Here is a 19387-nt window from a genome sequence, read left to right on the forward strand (position 1 = left end):
GTCTACTACACCTGTTGTATTCAGCATTTCACTGTAAGGTCTACTACACCTGTTGTATTCAGCATTTCACTGTAAGGTCTACTACACCTCTTGTATTCAGCATTTCACTGTAAGGTCTACTACACCTGTTGTATTCAGCATTTCACGGTAAGGTCAACCTACACCTGTTGTATTCAGCATTTCACTGTAAGGTCTACTACACCTGTTGTATTCAACATTTCACTGTAAGGTCTACTACACCTGTTGTATTCAGCATTTCACTGTAAGGTCAACCTACACCTGTTGTATTCAGCATTTCACTGTAAGGTCTACTACACCTGTTGTATTCAGCATTTCACTGTAAGGTCTGTTGTATTCAGCATTTCACTGTAAGGTCTACTACACCTGTTGTATTCAGCATTTCACTGTAAGGTCTGTTGTATTCAGCATTTCACTGTAAGGTCTACTACACCTCTTGTATTCAGCATTTCACTGTAAGGTCTACTACACCTGTTGTATTCAGCATTTCACGGTAAGGTCAACCTACACCTGTTGTATTCAGCATTTCACTGTAAGGTCTACTACACCTGTTGTATTCAACATTTCACTGTAAGGTCTACTACACCTGTTGTATTCAGCATTTCACTGTAAGGTCAACCTACACCTGTTGTATTCAGCATTTCACTGTAAGGTCTACTACACCTGTTGTATTCAGCATTTCACTGTAAGGTCTGTTGTATTCAGCATTTCACTGTAAGGTCTACTACACCTGTTGTATTCAGCATTTCACTGTAAGGTCTGTTGTATTCAGCATTTCACTGTAAGGTCTGTTGTATTCAGCATTTCACTGTAACAACCAATTATATACAAATATAAAGAAAGAAAAATCATTTTTTGATAGGATGTCCTCTGTGATTCTGAATGTAAACATTTAGGGCAGTAGTGTGTACTACTGTGTATAGCCTCTCTACTGTATGTATGTAGCCTCTCTACTGTATATAGCCTCACTACTGTTATCTTTCACTGTCTTTTTACTGTTGTTTTATTTCTTTACTTACCTATTGTTCACCTAACACATTTTTTGCACTGTTGGTAAGAGCCTGTAAGTAAGCATTTCACTGTAAGGTCTACTACACCTGTTGTATTCAGCATTTCACTGTAAGGTCTACTACACCTGTTGTATTCAGCATTTCACTGTCAGGTCTACCACATCTGTTGTATTCAGCATTTCACTGTAAGGTCTACTACACCTGTTGTATTCAGCATTTCACTGTAAGGTCTACTACACCTGTTGTATTCAGCATTTCACTGTCAGGTCTACCACACCTGTTGTATTCAGCATTTCACTGTAAGGTCTACTACACCTGTTGTATTCAGCATTTCACTGTAAGGTCTACTACACCTCTTGTATTCAGCATTTCACTGTAAGGTCTACTACACCTGTTGTATTCAGCATTTCACTGTAAGGTCTACTACACCTCTTGTATTCAGCATTTCACTGTAAGGTCTACTACACCTGTTGTATTCAGCATTTCACTGTAAGGTCTACTACACCTGTTGTATTCAGCATTTCACTGTAAGGTCTACTACACCTGTTGTATTCAGCATTTCACTGTAAGGTCTACCTACACCTGTTGTATTCAGCATTTCACTGTAAGGTCTACCTACACCTGTTGTATTCAGCATTTCACTGTAAGGTCTACCTACACCTGTTGTATTCAGCATTTCACGGTAAGGTCAACCTACACCTGTTGTATTCAGCATTTCACTGTAAGGTCTACTACACCTGTTGTATTCAGCATTTCACTGTAAGGTCTACCTACACCTGTTGTATTCAGCGTTTCACTGTAAGGTCTACCTACACCTGTTGTATTCAGCATTTCACTGTAAGGTCTACCTACACCTGTTGTATTCAGCGTTTCACTGTAAGGTCTACCTACACCTGTTGTATTCAGCATTTCACTGTAAGGTCTACCTACACCTGTTGTATTCAGCATTTCACTGTAAGGTCTACCTACACCTGTTGTATTCAGCATTTCACTGTAAGGTCTACTACACCTGTTGTATTCAGCATTTCACTGTAAGGTCTACCTACACCTGTTGTATTCAGCATTTCACGGTAAGGTCTACTACACCTGTTGTATTCAGCATTTCACTGTGAGGTCTACTACACCTGTTGTATTCAGCATTTCACTGTAAGGTCTACCTACACCTGTTGTATTCAGCATTTCACTGTAAGGTCTACCTACACCTGTTGTATTCAGCATTTCACTGTAAGGTCTACCTACACCTGTTGTATTCAGCATTTCACGGTAAGGTCAACCTACACCTGTTGTATTCAGCATTTCACTGTAAGGTCTACTACACCTGTTGTATTCAGCATTTCACTGTAAGGTCTACCTACACCTGTTGTATTCAGCGTTTCACTGTAAGGTCTACCTACACCTGTTGTATTCAGCATTTCACTGTAAGGTCTACCTACACCTGTTGTATTCAGCGTTTCACTGTAAGGTCTACCTACACCTGTTGTATTCAGCATTTCACTGTAAGGTCTACCTACACCTGTTGTATTCAGCATTTCACTGTAAGGTCTACCTACACCTGTTGTATTCAGCATTTCACTGTAAGGTCTACTACACCTGTTGTATTCAGCATTTCACTGTAAGGTCTACCTACACCTGTTGTATTCAGCATTTCACGGTAAGGTCTACTACACCTGTTGTATTCAGCATTTCACTGTGAGGTCTACTACACCTGTTGTATTCAGCATTTCACTGTCAGGTCTACTACACCTGTTGTATTCAGCATTTCACTGTAAGGTCTACTACACCTGTTGTATTCAGCATTTCACTGTAAGGTCTACTACACCTGTTGTATTCAGCATTTCACTGTGAGGTCTACTACACCTGTTGTATTCAGCATTTCACTGTCAGGTCTACTACACCTGTTGTATTCAGCATTTCACTGTGAGGTCTACTACACCTGTTGTATTCAGCATTTCACTGTAAGGTCTACTACACCTGTTGTATTCAGCATTTCACTGTAAGGTCTACTACACCTGTTGTATTCAGCGCACGTGGCAAATAAACTTTGATTTACTGTATTTAATACATATGGACTATTACAAATAAACTTCCAAAACGTCCTGATAAACAAAGCAGGTCCGTGTTCTAACATATTTCAGCATCACTTGTAAATACAACTAGTAAACATCCTAGTTGCCATGACTCTTAGGTTACAAAAAGTGAGTGAAATCGAAAAACTGATCTCAGTTCAGTGTCTGGGGGCAACTTCACTTTTGCAGAGGGAGCGGGTAAGGCGCTATTAACCAATCAGGTTTATGCGTTTTGGCGTGACGTCACACAACATCATGGCGGCGTACGTGCTGAACACAAACACCGCACACTTTTACCCACGAAGATAAGCAATCGGATAATGACAAACGATTCGATTTGCGTTTAAATGGTCAAGTCAAATGATGAACAAGACAACTGACGGCGAAATATGCCAAATCCAAGAAAGCACGATCATAACACTGGCTCAAATGACTTAAGTGAAATCTGGAGTCATGGTTCCACATTTTCACAAAAAAGGCTGAGAACAAACAAATCGGGTAAAAGTCAGAAACTGACACCCCAATCTTCACCTTCTGTCAGGAAGTCACCACATACTCGTTCTAAAGGTAAGATGGTTGCTAAAAGTGCACGGGAATGGTATTGCTAACCAGCTAGTTGGGTAGCTAACAACATCTAGACTCAATAGCTAACTGGCAAACGTCCGTGTAGGTTGCAGGATAAACAGCTCTAACGTTAATTAGCTGGGCATAGACGTAGCTAGCCAGGGCCACGTTCAGTTGCCAAACGTTCTTCAACGTTGCAGATAGAAATGCAATATATAGATCTGATGTGATTCCTCGTTGGTTTTGTTTATTAGGATCCCCATTAGCTTTTTCATTTGAACCTTTAATTAACTACAGTAAATGCCGCAGCTACTCTTCCTGAGTACCTTACAAATAAATTACAAAGTACAAAACAGTTATAGCCAAAGGCATTATATACAAATATAAAACATAATAAGAGTTATATATTAGAAAGACACATAGAGACAACAAAAATACTATTTACACACTATTAATATTTACTATTTACACACTATTAATGTATACATATTCATATTCTTATATACAGTTAGATGAGATTTTGGGCCTCCCGAGTGGTGCAGCAGTCTGAGGCACTGCATCTTCAGTGGTAGAGGCGTCACTACAGATTAGATTCCAGGCTGTATCACAGCGGTCTAAGGCACTGCATCTTCAGTGCTAGAGGCGTCACTACAGGTTCGATTCCAGGCTGTATCACAACCAGCCATGATTGAGAGTTCCATAAGGCGGCGCACAATTGGCCCAGCGTCATTAGGGTTTGGCCGGGGTCGGCCGTCATTGTAAATAATAATTTGTTCTTAAACTGACTTGCCTTGTTAAATAAAAAAAGTATATATATATATCATCTTCAGAAAGAGGAGAGGTGCTGTGATATATATATATATATATATATTTTTTAAAGCTAAACAGACTTTTTCCCTGAGTAACCTCTGGTGGCAGAGCATTCCACGATGACATGGCTCCATGCATAACTGAACAATGCATTAACCCCTAGTCCCACATGCGCTGATGCTCTCCCTATTGTACTCATGCGTGACCAGGTAGACCCCATTTTGTTGTTCACCTATTTAGTATGTCTAGTGACCTTACAGTTTGTCTCGTTCCCACCAGATCTGGAGACCCCCAAACGACGAGCGAGGGGCAGATACACGGGCTTAAACAGCACTGCTGATTCCCCCGGGGATGGAGATATTTTACAAGACATCATATGGGACCCGGCATCACCTACTCCTGCTAGAAGTGGTATGTTTTTATGTCACTTGATGAGCAAAAGGCTGATTTAGCTTTAAATCAAATACATTTTTATTTGTCACATACACATGGTTAGCAGATGTTAATGCGAGTGTAGCGAAATGCTTGTGCTTCTAGTTCCGACAATGCAGTAATAACCAACAAGTAATCTAACTAACAATTCCAAAACTACTGTCTTATACACACAAGTGTAAGGGGATAAAGAATATGTACATAAGGATATATGAATGAGTGATGGTACAGAGCGGCATAGGCAAGATACAGTAGATGGTATCGAGTGCAGTATATACAAATGAGATGAGCATGTAAACAAAGTGGCATAGTTTAAAGTGGCTAGTGATACATGTATTACATAAGGATGCAGTAGATGATACAGAGAACAGTATATACGTATACATATGAGATGAATAATGTAGGGTATGTAAACATTATATTAGGTAGCATTGTTTAAAGTGGCTAGTGATATATTTTACATCATTTCCCATCAATTCCCATTATTAAAGTGGCTGGAGTTGAGTCAGTGTGTTGGCAGCAGCCACTCAATGTTAGTGGTGGCTGTTTAACAGTCTGATGGCCTTGAGATAGAAGCTATTTTTTTAACATTAGCATAACGTTGTCCTTCATTCCTCCTCTTCCTCATTCTCCTCACACCTATCAGACCATCATGAGTCATCCTCAATCCACCCATCTTTTTGTTCTTCTTCTCAAAGCCAGTTGATAGGAGGTCATGTGTTTCATTCCTCCACAAAGCCTACACACAGGCTACTCACAGTTTCCGCTAGTGGCCTTTGTGCCCAAAGTGTTTGTGGTTACTATGTATATGTGCCATCAGAAGGCTTAACTGTTGCTGCCCTCATTCTCCAGGCGAAGGGCCCGGCAACACCAGAGTTGTTGAGATATCAGACATTGTCAATCGGATCGCCCCTAAGGTCAGTATATAAAACATGTTCACCGTGTCACTGAGGTCCATTGATAGATGGGCGTATAGGGCCGTCATTGTAAACGGGAATTTGTTCTTAACTAACTGGCCTAGTGACATTAGAAAAATGAATAGATGCACCCTGCAGCACCAACGTGCTTTTGAATCATGTGTTACTGTGGATATAAAGGCCTCGTTATATTAAAATGTAAAAGACCGCATTCTACTGTGTTGGTTTGTTTCAGTGGATGCAAAGAGACATTCTAAATCTGGTTCTTCTTGAAGCACTGGAGGTGAAAGCCTGGGCCCTGGCTAGAATGTACCCCCCCAGAGCTTCAGGTCGGTCACAGCACACAAACCAGCTGTTGTAATCCATGTCTTCTTCTCCAGGATGCCCAGCATGTCTCTGTGGATAGTCCTCTGCTCCAGTGGATTGGGGACAGTGCTGTCCCATGTACCCCAGAGGTACGCCCGCCCAAAGCAAGGAAGAGATCCACTCGGTGAGTGAACTTGTACAAATCACTTGTGTAATCAGGTTGAAAACCTTTTATTTTAAACGTGTAAGGTTTATTTCTCGGCCAATAGTTTTGTCTTTTCCAGTAGTTCTCTTCATCAGATCATTCTTGTGTTCAGATATTTTGATAGTGCTTATACTAGCTTCTTTAAAGGTTCCTCAATATATTCATTATGCCTTCCTTTTGTTCATTCATCCACTCACTTCATCCTCTCCTCTCTACAGGAAAAGCTCAGTGGAGGACTTGATGCAGCTGGCCAGGCAGTTTGACATCAACATGCACCAGCAGGACCGAGAGAAGAGGAGCGCTGAACACACAAACAATACCATAAACAACAACCGCTACGGGGAGGAACCCAAGGGCCCGACGACAATGTCGTCATCAGCCAAGCAGGTAGAGGCGGAGCTTAACGCTCTGTTCGACGGGCCGACGCAGCGAGTCACCGGACGGCTCAGCCAAGGGTCGACCGCCTCCACCTGTTCTCAGGAGGTCAAGGTTCAAGTTGGGGTCAGCCGTCTCACTGCCGATGACCTCGTCAAAGAGTCGGAGGTCAAGCCTGGCGGGGGAAGCACGTCTGGTTCATCGGCTCGTACTGGTAAAGAGGAAGTGGGACAGTGGAACGCCATGACGACTGTGGCGAAAGACGAGGACTTTGACTGGGAGGATGATGACCTTCTCAGTGACCCTATCGTGTTGGAGATGACCCAGAATGCCGAGGGGCTGAAAACGCTGTCCCCCAAACCCAGCAGCTCACTGACTCTGAGCACTGACAGAGACCACACACAGCTGCTGACAGATACAGAGAAGACCCTACCACCCTCCTCTACTACCTCTAATCCTATCAGCCTGCCCTCTCACTCTGTCTGGAAGGGGACAAGCACACACCTTCAACCCTCAAACAGAGGTGGCCTCACTGTGCCATGTCCTAAACCCAAGCCCACCAGCAGAAGCACTTTCCTGCTGGAGCCCAACCTTTGTTTCCAGGTGAATATGGCTCCGACAACCAAAGAAGCACTCGTTCCGCAACCGTTCCTCACTGTTGGAGAGGCCCAGCCTGAGAGACCCAGGCCCGGCGTGTCTGCGGCTGTGGGGAGTAGGGGCCCCAGTAGAGACTCTGCAGGAGTGAAGGCTGATGGGGTGAGCACAGCCACAACTCCAACCTCACGTGGAACCACAGCCCCAGACTCCGCTTTCAAAGACCTCTCAGAGGAGGACCTCCAGTCCCTGTTTGACTCTGAGTTGCTTTGGAACGACGACGAAGGTGACGATGACGAACTGCTGTATCAGGTGTGTGACGACATGGAGAGGATCTCCAACAGTCAGCACCTGTCCAAGGAGGCCTCCGTAACCACGGATACCACTGAGGTCCGCTTCCAAGAGAGCAAACCGAAAGCTCCTCCATCCGCCCCTCTGGCTGCAACGAGAGAGGGGACTGTGACTATGGATAGGGCTGTAGGTGGTCCTAGCAGTAAACAGTCAACCACCTGCACGTCTGGCCGCTCCAACTCAGCACCAGGAGATGGGAGCAGCACCCCTGTGCACTTTCAGAGATGGAACATTCCAGCGAAAGCAGGAAATGTTTGGGTCGGACATCATACAGTCACGTCCCAGAACCATCTAGGCAGCGGGGAGGGTCTGGGCAAGTTTACCCAGCTGAAGGGTGCTCCAGGCTGTGGAACATTTGGCCTAGGATCCCTTGGAGTTAGAACCTTCCAAGCGGAGAACTCAAAGTCGGTCATGCCACGGACAGTGTCGGCGAGAACCCTCCCAAACTCAAATTCCCATCATGCGTCATCGTTCAAGAGACATCTGTCGGACTCGGCCGCCATCGGCAACAAAGGTGAGCTTTTTACCCCATAAAAAGGCAAAACAATAATCCACCACAGTTTAGCTCTAGTATTATGCTAACTCTTAGAGCCCTGACCCAACACCCATCTATTTATCTCCTAAGAGGTAAATAGATGGCTGTTGGGTCAGGGCTCTGAGAGGTTAGGAGGTAAATAGATGGCTGTTGGGTCAGGGCTCTGAGAGGTTAGGAGGTAAATAGATGGCTGTTGGGTCAGGGCTCTGAGAGGTTAGGAGGTAAATAGATGGCTGTTGGGTCAGGGCTCTGAGAGGTTAGGAGGTAAATAGATTGCTGTTGGGTCAGGGCTCTGAGAGGTTAGCAGGTAAATAGATGGCTGTTGGGTCATGGCTCTGAGAGGTTAGGAGGTAAATAGATGGCTGTTGGGTCAGGGCTCTGAGAGGTTAGGAGGTAAATAGATGGCTGTTGGGTCAGGGCTCTGAGAGGTTAGCAGGTAAATAGATGGCTGTTGGGTCAGGGCTCTGTTGGGTCAGGGCTCTGAGAGGTTAGGAGGTAAATAGATGGCTGTTGGGTCAGGGCTCTGAGATGTTAGGAGGTAAATAGATGGCTGTTGGGTCAGGGCTCTGTTGAGTCAGGGCTCTGAGAGGTTAGGAGGTAAATAGATGGCTGTTGGGTCAGGGCTCTGAGAGGTTAGGAGGTAAATAGATGGCTGTTGGGTCAGGGCTCTGAGAGGTTAGGAGGTAAATAGATGGCTGTTGGGTCAGGGCTCTGAGAGGTTAGAAGTTAAATAGATGGCTGTTGGGTCAGGGCTCTGAGAGGTTAGAAGGTAAATAGATGGCTGTTGGGTCAGGGCTCTGAGAGGTTAGGAGGTAAATAGATGGCTGTTGGGTCAGGGCTCTGAGAGGTTAGGAGGTAAATAGATGGCTGTTGGGTCAGGGCTCTGAGAGGTTAGGAGGTAAATAGATGGCTGTTGGGTCAGGGCTCTGAGAGGTTAGAAGGTAAATAGATGGCTTTTGGGTCAGGGCTCTGTTGGGTCAGGGCTCTGAGAGGTTAGGAGGTAAATAGATGGCTGTTGGGTCAGGGCTCTGAGAGGTTAGGAGGTAAATGGCTGAGTAAATGTGTTACCTTTTTGTGCATAAAATTGATACACTAATTGTCTGTGCTTTTTGTCCGTCAGCCACTGTAGACACATTCTGTCTTCATCAGCTTTTCAATTGCATTCAGGGTCCTAATTTCCATGTCATCTGATTTGTTTCTCAGTGTTTGTCAACAGTCAGATGACGGGGAGATGCACGGAGGAGGAGATTGAGAGGAAGAAGCAGGAGGCCATAGCCAGAAGAAGGACCAGAGAAACTTCCCTAAAAGCAGGGGGACTTCCTCTGTGACTCAACACTGGAACACTAGATTAATACACAGTAAACCAGAATACCTGTAGAAAAGCTATCCTATGCAGGTACCATAAACATGTATCACGGTGTCTTCACAGAACACTGTCGGCGCTACTAGAACGGTTTAGTGTTACGGAGCTATACTGCTTGAGACACACACACACACACACACACACACACACACACACACAACCACACACACAACCACACACACACACACACAACCACACACACACACACACACACACACAACCACACACACACACACACAACCACACACACACACACACAACCACACACACACACACAACCACACACACACACACACACACACACACACACACACACACACACACACACAACCACACACACACACAACCACACACACACACACAACCACACACACACACACAACCACACACACACACACACACACACACACACACACAACCACACAACCACACACACACACAACCACACAACCACACACACACAACCACACACACACACACACACACACAACCACACACACACACACACACACACACACACACACACACACACACACACACACACACACACAACCACACACACACACACACACACACACACAACCACACACACACACACACACACACACAACCACACACACACACACACACACACACACAACCACACACACACACACAACCACACAACCACACACACACACACACACAACCACACACACACACACAACCACACAACCACACACACACACACACACACACACACACAAGCACACACACACACACACAACCACACACACACACACACACACACAACCACACACACACACACACACACACACTTGAGAGATGCTGCACTTGTTTAGCTGCTTATATTCTCACTGTTGTTCTTTCTGGAGGTCACTGAGAAGTTGAGTAGAATATACAACAGCAACACTGTATCAGGAGTCACAGCAACCGGTTGGCTTGTAAATGCCTTTACAGCACCTCAAAGGGAGATTTGTGTCACTTTTGTTGTTGTTGTTGTTGTTTACACGTCTGTTGACATTCCAAGTAGATAATGAGTCGTCTTGATGAGCAATGTGGAGATCTTGTTCTACTGTCTTCCAATAGTATCTCTCAGATAAACTATAGGTCCACAACTCACCTTGTTGCTGCAACATTATAGTACATTATCTTTACACTGCATGCTGTATATTAGTACCTTGTGTTTTGCACCTTTACCCAGAAATGAGAATAACTCCCAACACTAAGCAGGTTTCCGTCCAAACATTTTATGTGAGTCGGGAAAGAAAATGTCACCACAGACCTGATGGAAACGGCAAATTTGTCAGTAAACTTGTCCAAATGTCGACAAAAACAATATACGCTAGACAAGATGGGATATGAGATGGATGGTAAAAGTCTAAAGTGATGATGCTCCTTACCATTCAATATCAAGGGCTTTATTCTGGTGACCTGATGATGCCCCTTACCATTCAATATCAAGGGCTTTATTCTGGTGACATGATGATGCTCCTTACTATTCAATATCAAGGGCTTTATTCTGGTGACATGATGATGCTCCTTACCATTCAATATCAAGGGCTTTATTCTGGTGACATGATGACGCTCCTTACTATTCAATATCAAGGGCTTTATTCTGGTGACATGATGATGCTCCTTACCATTTAATATCAAGGGCTTTATTCTGGTGACAGGATGATGCTCCTTACCATTCAATATCAAGGGCTTTATTCTGGTGACCTGATGATGCCCCTTACCATTCAATATCAAGGGCTTTATTCTGGTGACATGATGATGCTCCTTACTATTCAATATCAAGGGCTTTATTCTGGTGACATGATGATGCTCCTTACCATTCAATATCAAGGGCTTTATTCTGGTGACATGATGACGCTCCTTACTATTCAATATCAAGGGCTTTATTCTGGTGACATGATGATGCTCCTTACCATTTAATATCAAGGGCTTTATTCTGGTGACAGGATGATGCTCCTTACCATTCAATATCAAGGGCTTTATTCTGGTGACATGATGATGCTCCTTACTATTCAATATCAAGGGCTTTATTCTGGTGACATGATGATGCTCCTTACCATTCAATATCAAGGGCTTTATTCTGGTGACATGATGATGCTCCTTACCATTCAATATCAAGGGCTTTATTCTGGTGACATGATGACGCTCCTTACTATTCAATATCAAGGGCTTTATTCTGGTGACAGGATGATGCTCCTTACCATTCAATATCAAGGGCTTTATTCTGGTGACATGATGATGCATTTAATATCAAGGGCTTTATTCTGGTGACAGGATGATGCTCCTTACCATTCAATATCAAGGGCTTTATTCTGGTGACATTCGCTGCCGTTTGACAAATAAGAAAGAAATCTTTCTCTTTTGCCCATAATAATCTCATCATGTAGGCTATAGAGCATGTGTCAAAGCCAGAGTGGGGCACATTTGCTATACAACGCAACAATTTGTAGTGACAAAGTCATCAGTAGAGTTGAAAATGTTACCTTTTATTTAACTAGACAAGTTCCAGAACAAATTCTTATTTACAATGACGGCCAAACCCAGACGACGCTGTTCCAATTGTGCGCCGCCCTATGGGACTCCCAATCACGGCCGGATGTGATACAGCCCGGATTCGAACCAGGTACTGCAGTGACGCCTCTTGCACTGAGATGCAGTGTCTCAGACCACTGCGCCACTCGGGAGCCCAAATGTGATGGAAGCCCATTTAACTTTATTTTTATTTTTTATTCAGCGCGCGTGAGAATTTAACGACAAAAGTTGTTTTGTGTGCGCTCTGCGCTCTGTCATCACACACAGCCTTTTATCCAGTGTGATGGAAACTCGTCTCTGGTGGGGAAATGCCCATGTTTCTTCTGATTGTTTTGAATATTCCCATAAACACCTGTCGCCAATTGGAAGGAAACCTATCTAAAAAGCTTTAAATAAAGGTTGAAATCCTGGCATGTCACATGGTGGTGTATAAGACTAGGAGGAAGTGGTTCTGTATCTACTTCTGTTATCAATGGGTCCATTGTATCAGTCAAGTCTCAGTGACTGTAGAGACTATGACTTGGAGAGAGGTGGAGCTGTGTATCTCCCATCAGATTAGTTTTTACTGTCTTTATGTACCAGAGATGACCAGTTATACCTAAAAAACGACTGTGTTGACCAAAACCACCTGGCATATACTGTTTCATCAAAATGTTCATTCAGATTCTGTAATCAAAGATGATCAAAAGCAGTGTGTTTAGAGAGACTGCAGCTCGGCTGTGAATCAAGACGGCGTGATGTTATGTTGAAGAACTTTTACGACTTTATTAAAACCCAATGTGTTAGAAAAGAAAGTTGATTTTTCCTTTCATTTTTACTTGAATATGTCACTACTGACTAGATTAGACTTTTTCACCATCTTGTTTTTTAATTTTTTAATTTATGCATTTTATTTTTCTTTGCGTTGTCATAGTTACCTTGTTTTTTAATTTCTTACAGTGGTCCATATTTACACAGGTCACAGTGGTATGAACAGAAAGACCACAGTATCATGCCGCTTATGCAATATTACTAGATGGTGTTATTCATTCTGAGTCAAAACCACCATTAAACTATCATCAAAACCATGCTGCTTTTCCTCTCAGATTCATTCCAACTCACGTGTGGCTCTTCCCACCAGCCTCCACTGGTGTGGCTTATTTAATGAATGATGACAGACATGGCAATGAGCACATTTTGTAAGTTTCTCATTCAACGACAAGTCAGACGTTGTGAACAGCTAATCTCTCTGGACGATATTAGAAAGTTGAGGGATTATATTCATATTGAATCTAATTTGTCTTCCACACCTGCCGTATTGTGTGTGTGGTACAGTGTGTGTCTTTGTACTCCCTTGAGAATTCACCAGTGTACTTCTGATGGGAGCCTCCCCTCAGCCATTTCTGATGGGAGCCCCCCCAGCCATTTCTGATGAGAGCCCCCCCAGCCATTTCTGATTAGAGCCCCCCCAGCCATTTCTGATTAGAGCCCCCCCCAGCCATTTCTGATGGGAGCCATTTTGTGCCTTCCAGAGTAGAGCTCTCAGGTAGAACACACCTGTGTGGGTGGGTGTGCCCACAGGGAACTGTATTGGTGTGTGTGTGTGTATGTGTTCACCCTCCTCTCTCTCTTCAGCAGCACATTGACAGTAAATCTAAATGGCAGGACAGTTTGGCGCGAGCATAAAGGTGGCTTTATGACTCTGATTATAGTTATGATGATGACTACCATTTATTTCAACTATCTGATGAAACCTGCGAGGCCAACAGGTGTTGAGGCCAACAATATACCACCTGCTGATGGATTGGTGGATTTCTGTAATAGTGAACACTGTGTGTCCACACCACAAGGTCTGCTTTGTGGGATCAGAATGATTGTATTGCTGTTAGACAGTAATGGCTGCCCATCATGTTGCCATGGTAACGGTTTACATTATTTTTAATGTACCTGTTTAGTGTACATCAACTGTAGGTGTTTAGTTTAACAATACATTTGTGGAGTGGTTGAACAACTAGTTTTAGTGACTCCAACCTATGTTGGATGTAACCTTTTGTGTATGTAAACTTCTGACTTCAACAGTACAATTAAACATTATAGTTTTGGCAAGTCGGTAAGGACATCTACTTTGTGCATGACGCAAGTACTTTTTCCAACAATTGTTTACAGACAGATTATTTCACTAATAATTCACTGTATCACAATTCCAGTGGGTCAGAAGTTTACATACACTAAGTTGACTATGCCTTTAAACAGCTTGGACAATTCCAGAAAATTATGTCATGGCTTTAGAAGCTTCTGTTGGAGGTGTACCTGTGGAAGTATTTCAAGGCCCCCCTTCAAACTCCGTGCCTCTTTGCTTGACATCATGGGAAAATCAAAAGAAATCAGCCAAGACCTCAGAAAATAAATTGTGGACCTCCACAAGTCTGGTTTATCCTTGGGAAAAATTTCCAAACGCCTGAAGGTAAAACATTCATCTGTACAAACAATAGTAAGCAAGTATAAACACCATGGGACCACGCAGCTGTCACACCGCTCAGGAAGGAGACGCGTTCTGTCTCCTAGAGATGAATGTACTTTGGTGCGAAAAGTGCAAATCAATCCCAGAACAACAGCAAAGGACCTTGTGAAGATGCTGGAGGAAACAGGTACAAAAGTATCTATATCCACAGTAAAATGAGTCCTATATCGACATAACCTGAAAGGCCGCTCAGCAAGGAAGAAGCCACTGCTCCAAAACCGCCATAAAAAAGCCAGACTACGGTTTGCAACTGCCCATGGGGACAAAGATCGTACCTTTTGGAGAAATGTCCTCTGGTCTGATGAAACAAAAATAGAACTGTTTGGCCATAATGACCATCGTTATGTTTAGAGGAAAAAGGGGGAGGCTTGCAAACCGAAGAACACCATCCCAACAGTGAAGCACGGGGGTGGCAGCATCATGTTGTGGGGGTGCTTTGCTGCAGGAGGGACTGGTGCACTTCACAAAATAGATGGCTTCATGAGGTAGGAAAATTATGTGGATATATTGAAGCAACATCTCAAGACATCAGTCAGGACGTTAAAGTTTGGTCGCAAATGAGTCTTCCAAATGGACAATGACCCCCCGAGCATACTTCCAAAGTTGTGGCAAAATGGCTTAAGGACAACGAAGTCAAGCTATTGGAGTGGCCATCACAAAGCTCTGACCTCCAATCCTCAGACAATGTGTGGGCAGAACTGAAAAAGCATGTGCGACCAAGGAGGCCTACAAACCTGACTCCTGAAATTTAAAGGCAATGCTACCAAATATTAATTGAGTGTATGTAAACTTCTGACCCACTGGGAATATGATGAAAGAAATAAAAAGCTGAAATAAATCATTCTCTCTACTATTATTCTGACATTTCACATTCTTAAAATAAAGTGGTGATCGTAACTGACCTTAGACAGAGCATTTTTACCATTATTAAATGTCAGGAATTGTGAAAAACTGAGTTGAAATGTATTTGACCAAGGTGTATGTAAACGTCTGACTTCAACTGTACATGTTGTATTTTTTGGATCACTTAGTTTGTATCTATTGAAGTAGTGATTGCAGTACAGGTTGGGAAACTAGGGATTGTAGGCTACTTCCTTTATTCAGAACAGAAACAAAAGCTAAATGTAGTCATCTATTTATTCACAGTGGTACAGAAGGAGGGAGGAAGACCCCCCCCCCTTCTTCACATGGAAGATACAAACAAAACCAGATGAAACTAACAATGAATTTCATCTCCATTTTCTTCTCCATTGTGAACTCTTAACATCCTCTCTGTCTCTGTCAGAGTATTCCTCAAAAGCAGTTGGTTGCTGAGAAAAGTCACGTTCTCTACTCTGTATTGCAGTGTTCAACCGTGACCTTTCCTCCCACACGGTTTCAGGTTCAGGGGAAGAAGCTCATGTCAGAGACACGATGGACATCTATTTTCCTGAAAGGTATTTTGAGTGTTCAAGGGCTCCCGAGTGGCGCAGAGGTCTCAGTGCAAAAGGTGTCTCCTACAGTCCCTGTTTTGAATCCAGGCGGTCTAGAAGAAAAAGAAACACACACCTATTTAGACGAGGTGCTGGCTAGCGGAGTAGAACACCTATTAAGACTAGGTGCTGGCTAGCGGAGTAGAACACCTATTTAGACGAGGTGCTGGCTAGAGGAGTAGAACACCTATTAAGACGAGGTGCTGGCTAGCGGAGTAGAACACCTATTAAGACGAGGTGCTGGCTAGCGGAGTAGAACACCTATTAAGACGAGGTGCTGGCTAGCGGAGTAGAACACCTATTAAGACGAGGTGCTGGCTAGCGGAGTAGAACACCTATTAAGACGAGGTGCTGGCTAGCGGAGTAGAACACCTATTAAGACGAGGTGCTGGCTAGCGGAGTAGAACACCTATTAAGACGAGGTGCTGGCTAGCGGAGTAGAACACCTATTAAGACGAGGTGCTGGTTAGCGGAGTAGAACACCTATTAAGACGAGGTGCTGGCTAGCGGAGTAGAACACCTATTAAGACGAGGTGCTGGCTAGCGGAGTAGAACACCTATTTAGACGAGGTGCTGGCTAGCGGAGTAGAACACCTATTTAGACGAGGTGCTGGCTAGCGGAGTAGAACACCTATTTAGACGAGGTGCTGGCCAGCGGAGTAGAACACCTATTTAGACGAGGTGCTGGCTAGCGGAGTAGAACACCTATTTAGACGAGGTGCTGGCTAGCGGAGTAGAACACCTATTAAGACGAGGTGCTGGCTAGCGGAGTAGAACACCTATTTAGACGAGGTGCTGGCTAGCGGAGTAGAACACCTATTTAGACGAGGTGCTGGCCAGCGGAGTAGAACACCTATTTAGACGAGGTGCTGGCTAGCGGAGTAGAACACCTATTTAGACGAGGTGCTGGCTAGCGGAGTAGAACACCTATTTAGACGAGGTGCTGGCTAGCGGAGTAGAACACCTATTAAGACGAGGTGCTGGCTAGCGGAGTAGAACACCTATTTAGACGAGGTGCTGGCTAGCGGAGTAGAACACCTATTAAGATGAGGTGCTGGCTAGCGGAGTAGAACACCTATTAAGACGAGGTGCTGGCTAGCGGAGTAGAACACCTATTAAGATGAGGTGCTGGCTAGCGGAGTAGAACACCTATTAAGATGAGGTGCTGGCTAGCGGAGTAGAAAACTTGAAAATAAAAGAGAGCCGCACACTCTAGGAGCTCAGATGCAAATATTGAATTACCAACGTTTCGACAGCCAAGCTGTCTTCATCCAGGCTGTATCACATCCAACCGTGATTGGGAGTCCCGTAGGGCGGCGCACAGCGTCGTCCTGGTTACGGTTTGGTCAGTGTAGGCCATCATTGTAAAAAAAAAAAAGTTGTTCTTAACTGACTTGCCTAGTTAAATAAATAAAAAATACATTTGGGGATTTGACTTTCTCCACAGACTAATCCACTTCACTCACAACTGTACGTTCTACCCTCTCTCTCTGGTTGAATCTCTTCAGGAGCTGGAAAACAGTGGCATGGATCATCTTTCATACATACAGTATAAACATGGATCATCTTTCATACATACAGTATAAACATGGATCATCTTTCATACATACAGTATAAACATGGATCATCTTTCATACATACAGTATAAACATGGATCATCTTTCATACATACAGTATAAACATGGATCATCTTTCATACATACAGTATAAACATGGATCATCTTTCATACATACAGTATAAACATGGTCGTGGTGTAGAATATCCTGAGTTTGTTAAAAACACATAAAGCAACTTAACATTCACCTGTTTTTTTAAATGTATTATTGTAAAAGGATATTGCTTTGTCTCTACTGATCTCTGATAGCTTTCCCATGCTGTGGTGGGAGAGAGTAAGTAAACCTTGAGAGAGAGAGAGGTGTGTTTTCCTAATGTAGATTACCTCCCAGTGTATGAGGAGAGCGAGCGCGCCAGGGAGAAGAGGCCCCGGCCTGTCAGCAGGGTAAATGACCTGTGCAGAGTTTCACAGTGCGTGTCATTAGCCAGCTTTTAGATTTGTTTCAACAGTGCTTTACCTGAGGGCTCCATTCAGAGGCCCCCAGGTATGACCAACCCGAGCCCAGGGAGAGAGCAGCTGACTGGGGGTGATTCATATAGCATCGCTCCCTTCCTCCCTGGGGGCCTCCCTCATCAGGGCTATGTGGGAGGAAAGGGGCTGCTTGGAATGTTCCATTGAACAGGGGAGGGGACCTCCACGTTTAGATTTCAGGCTGTACCATACAGGCTGGATGGAATATGTTGTATGTCTACCTGTAAGGCTGTGTGGCCAGGAGGTTTAATCAGGGCGTTTTAAACGATGCAGAATATAATGTGGAGTCACTCTAGTGGAAAACAAGGAGTATGATGTGGATGTTACAGTAAGGACGAGGTTACTATATGTTTTAGGCTGAAGTCGTACACATCCCAGTCCTGCAATAAAGGTGAAAAGGTCAATCACCATCCATCTTCAGAATGTTATTTATGTCAGAATGTTTGCATGATGGGGCACCATCTTTCAGTTCTAATCTACTGTAACCTGGGGCAGCAGGGTGGCCTAGTGGTTAGAGTGTAGGGACGGCAGGGTAGCCTAGTGGTTAGAGTGTAGGGACAGCAGGGTGGCCTAGTGGTTAGAGTGTAGGGACGGCAGGGTAGCCTAGTGGTTAGAGTGTAGGGGCGGCAGGTTTGCGGACGACATCAAGTTTGCGGACGACACAACAGTGGTAGGCTTGATTACCAACAACGATGAGACGGCCTACAGGGAGGAGGTGAGGGCCCTCGGAGTGTGGTGTCAGGAAAACAACCTCACACTCAACGTCAACAAAACTAAGGAGATGATTGTGGACTTCAGGAAACAGCAGAGGGAACACCCCCCTATCCACATCGATGGAACAGTAGTGGAGAGGGTAGCAAGTTTTAAGTTCCTCGGCATACACATCACAGACAAACTGAATTGGTCCACTCACACAGACAGCATCGTGAAGAAGGCGCAGCAGCGCCTCTTCAACCTCAGGAGGCTGAAGAAATTCGGCTTGTCACCAAAAGCACTCACAAACTTCTACAGATGCACAATCGAGAGCATCCTGGCGGGCTGTATCACCGCCTGGTATGGCAACTGCACCGCCCTCAACCGTAAGGCTCTCCAGAGGGTAGTGAGGTCTGCACAACGCATCACCGGGGGCAAACTACCTGCCCTCCAGGACACCTACACCACCCGATGTCACAGGAAGGCCATAAAGATCATCAAGGACATCAACCACCCGAGCCACTGCCTGTTCACCCCGC

General features: G+C 44.3%; 1 protein-coding gene across 1 annotated transcript; it reads left to right on the forward strand.

The window, feature by feature from the left end:
* The first annotated feature begins 3321 nt into the window (after window positions 1-3321).
* Window positions 3322-13163, forward strand: LOC110508022 (uncharacterized). Its single transcript, XM_090217715.1, has 6 exons — window positions 3322-3661; window positions 4748-4879; window positions 5753-5817; window positions 6198-6307; window positions 6547-8162; window positions 9387-13163. The coding sequence occupies exons 1-6, from the start codon at window positions 3484-3486 to the stop codon at window positions 9509-9511; spliced, it is 2226 nt and encodes a 741-aa protein (XP_090073841.1). The 5' UTR covers window positions 3322-3483; the 3' UTR covers window positions 9512-13163.
* Window positions 13164-19387: the final 6224 nt, after the last annotated feature.

Source organism: Oncorhynchus mykiss, chromosome 23 (genome assembly GCF_057628025.1).
Source record: "Oncorhynchus mykiss isolate SJ-2025 chromosome 23, ASM5762802v1, whole genome shotgun sequence".
NCBI classification, from domain to species: domain Eukaryota; kingdom Metazoa; phylum Chordata; class Actinopteri; order Salmoniformes; family Salmonidae; genus Oncorhynchus; species Oncorhynchus mykiss.

Excerpts from the sequence above, each read along its gene's own strand:
- LOC110508022 (XM_090217715.1), top strand. The coding sequence starts at position 3,484 with ATGCCAAATCCAAGAAAGCACGATCATAACACTGGCTCAAATGACTTA. Across the intron at positions 5,818-6,197 it reads TCAATCGGATCGCCCCTAAG|GATGCCCAGCATGTCTCTGT; the intron begins GTCAGTATATAA and ends CTTCTTCTCCAG. Across the intron at positions 8,163-9,386 it reads GGCCGCCATCGGCAACAAAG|TGTTTGTCAACAGTCAGATG; the intron begins GTGAGCTTTTTA and ends TTTGTTTCTCAG.